The sequence below is a fragment of the Aegilops tauschii genome, chromosome 2, assembly GCF_002575655.3.
Source record: "Aegilops tauschii subsp. strangulata cultivar AL8/78 chromosome 2, Aet v6.0, whole genome shotgun sequence".
NCBI lineage: Eukaryota > Viridiplantae > Streptophyta > Magnoliopsida > Poales > Poaceae > Aegilops > Aegilops tauschii.
In genome coordinates this window covers 369,730,581-369,735,013 of record NC_053036.3, presented here as the reverse complement: position 1 = coordinate 369,735,013, position 4,433 = coordinate 369,730,581, and the positions used below count along the sequence as shown (strand labels likewise).

Genomic DNA, 4,433 nt, shown 5'->3' with positions numbered 1-4,433 from the left:
AGCAAGCGATGACTTCAGCAAACTTGGTTAGTAATTAGTACCAGTACTCATGGATGTGCACTTAATACAAAATGCCCTTCACAATATATTCTAGATTATATTCTCGTTACGGTTCTTTCCATTTTATTTCTTATGAAAGTATATCTCATACTTTGAGTTTGAAAAATGCTGCATGTACATACCTGCAAGAACTCTATGGCACATGAATGCATGGTTGATATAGTTACACTTGACAAGGACGTAGCTATATGTCATATTAGCTGGCAAATTGAAAGAACAAATGCTCAATGCAAGAGGTTATAAAAGAATAATCAGCACACACAAAGTCAAAATTTTAGGTTAATTGTCAGAAAATTGAGAAGCTTCCCCTTTTTTCTCTGAGTTTAATTTTGCAAACAATGTTCCTAAAGTCATCTGATATTTAACTATTTGACTTGAGTTTTGTGTCTACAATCCAAAGGTATTGGTACTAAATGGATGTACTTTCATCTAAGACTTATGTACACTTCATAAAAGAGAAGAGAAACAATAAACGATTAAGCAAGGAACAAAGGTCTCCCTCTGTTCTTTGTTAGTTGTCACTAATTTAGTACAACTAGTACCTAGCTAGTTAAGAGTCACCCATTACCCGCAAAAACAAATCACCCATTATTAAAGTAAAAATAAACAAAACAAGAGATTTAGATGAACAAATTTGGGGATCAGAAGAAGGAAAGAAATGTTCACCAGCAAAATCAATTGACCAACACTTACCCACCTTATTGCATGATGAATGCATGCGTATTCCTCATCTACTGCTAAGACATGTCCCGATGGATCGCAAGCACCTTCGATCCACTGATCTCTCACGAGTCTTTATTATTTTTGTGCTCCCCAGTGTACGGCCATGCAGCACCTGGCGACGATGCCGTAGTCGTGGACGATGAGGTGGACGGCCCCGTTGTGCCTGAGCTCGATATAGCCGCCGCGGGAGACGTCGGGCTCACTCGGATGAGCTGCTGTGTCGAGAAGTCGAGTATGTGCGGCGACGACGAGGACATCGACGGGGGCGACATGGCGCCGAACGGCAGGTTGACGGCGCCCCCGGCACTGCCAGCGCCCTGCAACAGCTGTGCATACCGCATGAGGTCAGGGTACGGCACCACGGTCTGCTGCTGGTGCGGCAGTGGCCGCATTGCCGGCGCCCCCACGGTGGCGGGGTACTGTTGTTGTTGCTGCAATCTGTCGGGTATGCCGCGCGTGACGACGAAGCCGAGGTCGGTGCGTCCCTGGACGCGCTCGGGGAAGTTGAGCTTGGCCTTGGTGCCCTTGAAGCGCAGCGCCGCTTCGTCGTAGGCGATGGCGGCGTCCTCAGCCGTGTCAAAGGTGCCGAGCCACACACGAGCCGCTTTCTTGGGGTCCCGGATCTCCGCCGCCCACTTTCCCCATGGCCGCTGCCTCACCCCTCTGTAGTGCCGCTTCCTCCCTGCAGCCACATCCGAACACAATTGATAATTAATTTGTGGTTTCGTCAGAGCTAACGTAATACACTTATACACGTACGTATGCGCATAAAATATTCGTGCAGGATTGAATAAGGCGAGGAGTTGAATTTAAGCACTTCGCTGCTGGCGTATCTTCGTGCACGAAACAGGCAAAATTATTGTACTTCTCTCCAGAGTTTATACAGCCATTTTACCACTAAATTAAGCTCGCCACATATTAGGATGAAGAAAACAAGGAAATTAGTAGTTATATCGACGTGTTTGGATGATTCGACGTTTCCAAATGGCTGCGATTCATCTAGCAGAAGGCGCGCGTGCTATGCTCTCGACATCCGACGTGCACACGGACAAAAGAAGACTACGTTTGGATACATGGATGGATGCTAGTAGGTATTGTTGATTACCTTGTTCCTCAGCGATGGCCGCTGCAGCCGCCGCATCGTGCTGATGCTGCTGTTCTCCTGAGACAGCGGCGGATCCGGCGGGGTAGTAGGCTTGTTGCTGGTCCGGTGTGGCGCGGATGACGTGGGACAGAGCGGAGACCATGGCGGTGGCGTCGTGGTCGGCGCGCGCCGAGTAGTAGTACTGCGCGTACGCCTCCGGTGACGGGGAAGGGTCGGCCACATCTGCTCCCGGGCTTCCGCCGGCGCTGGCAGCTCCTTGCTGCTGCAGAGCGTGCGCGATGAGGTGGTGATACGGCTGCTCCTCCACCTGCTCGTGCTTGGGTGCTGACGGCGGCGGTGGCGGCTGTTCCTCCTCCTCGTCGGCGGGTAGGGGCCTCTTCCCATGCCTCCGGGGATCCACCTTAGTTGATCGACCTGTCGACCTGCCGCCGCTTCTTTTTCTTTCGTCGCGCCGGGGATCGAGATCGAGCTATGGCTGTTGCTTTGGACTTTGGTGCCTAGGCGCGGACAACGTACTGATAAGAACGCGGAGGGAGGGAGAGAGAGGAGACGAGCTCTTCTGAACGCCTTTAATGATAGCTAGGGGATGTGATAGAAGGAGAAGTCTGTTGTTACTCGGCAGAGGCGCGCAGTGTCCCAGTTCTAGCACCTTTGGCTGCGCACTTTGTACGGAGTATTTCGGTATTGCCATTAAATTTCTTAGTGCAAAATATGTACAGAATTTCAGCATTTTGGAGTCTGGACAAGAAGTAATATATCTTTTACACTCTAAAACAGACAAATTATTACAATATGATGATGTATGGATAACATTGCGCGTTCATTCAAAATACCAAATTTACTATGTGACACGTGTGTAAGAAATCAAAAAATATTCGTAAAGAGATAATACCAATTTTTTTGCACTAAATAATCAAATTATTATACTTTTATATGACATATTTTAGCTCAACATTTGGTCTTCTCAGGTACCACTTCAGGTCAAGATATTTGGTTGGCTTCTATTCTCATTCCATGAGAAGATAAACTCCAAGGTGGAGCTTGATGAACGCGAGCTTTTCAAATCAAATGCTCCGGTGGGTGCAGCCCGGAGGGATGGGATGGATGCTCCTGCCAAGGGAGGGGTGACCCAGGCGGCTGCAGACCAAGGCAAGAATGTTATCACGGGCACCCCTATCTCGGGGGTTTGCTCCAATCTGCCTGTCCGTCCTCTCTCTCCTATGTTCTCTGGGATTGAAGACTTGCCTCCGCCCCCCCCCCCCCTCATCCTGTCGAACCAAGCTTGACCACGAAGAAGAATAAGACCTCTGTCAGAAAATTCTCGGCCAAGAGTAGGGCCTCCTCGGGCTCAAAGCAATCAATGATGGGAATCTGCCGCCGTCTGGATAAGGACCTGGGGGCGTCGTCTGCTTCCGGCCCTGCCTCGGCCTCTCCTGCAACTCGCTCCCCTCTGACCTGTTTGCTGGTGTCGAGGGCCCGCAAGGGTAGGCGCGTTCGGGACTCCGGCGAGCCGGTGGCCTTGCGGGCGGAGCGCCGTGCTGCGGCAAAGGATCTCCCCCCAGGTATGGTGCCTCATTCGCCTTCCCCTTCCTCACCTATTCGTCTTGTTCTGCCTTCGCTTTCGGATGATCATTTGTTGCTTATTTTATCGGACGTGGGTGTTTCTTTTGATTCTGGTGCTGGGTCTCCCTCGTCTATTCTCTCTACCATCAGAGCTAATGACTTGGCTCAAGCGGCCATTGCCAAGGCCAAGGAGGCCGCAGCGGCTGGGGCCTCGACGGTTGTTCCTTGGCAGGGAAATGAGGGGGTTGTGGACGATGGTTGTGGCCAGTCTAATCCACCTCCTGCTAAAAGGGGCACGAGCAAACGTTATAAATCCTGCATGGCTCCTTGCAGGTCTAGTCTTCGCATAAAAAACTTATCTTTCAAATGAAAGCTCTATTATGGAATATTAGAGGTTTTGGCGCTAGGGGGCGTCAAGACCAAATTAGGGATGTTGTCCGAGGCGAAAACATTGACATTTTAGGCCTTGTGGAAACCTTTAAAGATTCTTTCTCCCCTAATGAACTCTCTGCGATTGCGGGCATGGATAGATTCGATTGGCACTTTCTTCCTTCTTCTGGGCACTCGGGAGGCATTCTTATTGGTTGCGAACGGGATATATTTGATTTTGTTGCTTTTCACCATGGCATTTTCTGGGCAAGTATTGTAGTACACCATCGGCATCTTAACACCTTGTGGGAATTTATGGTGGTCTGTGGCCCTGCAGATCATTCACTTACCTCTCTGTTCCTTGATGAGTTATCTACTAAGATTGGGTCCTGCACGATTCCTATTGTTATTGGAGGAGACTTTAACCTCCCACGTACTCCCTCTGACAAAAATAATCACAACTTCTCTTGATCACTTGCTAATGCTTTTAACGATTTCATCAGTGCTTGTGCCATTCGCGAGCTACCTAGAGTGGGAGCTCGCTTCACCTGGTCTAATCACCAGATCAATCCGGCCCGATCGGTGCTGGACCGGGCTTTCATCTGCCCTGGCT

At 49.7% G+C, this 4,433-nt stretch overlaps 1 protein-coding gene across 1 annotated transcript; it reads right to left on the bottom strand.

Moving 5' to 3' along the window:
• Positions 1-510: 510 nt before the first annotated feature.
• On the bottom strand, positions 511-2,469 carry LOC109777077 (uncharacterized). The gene is made up of 2 exons (XM_020335732.4): positions 1,889-2,469; positions 511-1,465 (listed from the first exon to the last, which is right to left on the bottom strand). Exons 1-2 carry the CDS (start codon positions 2,028-2,030, stop codon positions 846-848), a joined length of 762 nt encoding a protein of 253 aa, XP_020191321.1. The 5' UTR covers positions 2,031-2,469; the 3' UTR covers positions 511-845.
• Positions 2,470-4,433: the final 1,964 nt, after the last annotated feature.

What these genes read in the sequence shown, in the direction of transcription:
- LOC109777077 (XM_020335732.4), bottom strand. Translation starts at nt 2,030, where the DNA reads ATGGTCTCCGCTCTGTCCCACGTCATCCGCGCCACACCGGACCAGCAA. An exon ending in GGCCATCGCTGAGGAACAAG is followed by an intron (nt 1,466 to 1,888) that starts GTAATCAACAAT and finishes ATGTGGCTGCAG; the next exon opens with GGAGGAAGCGGCACTACAGA.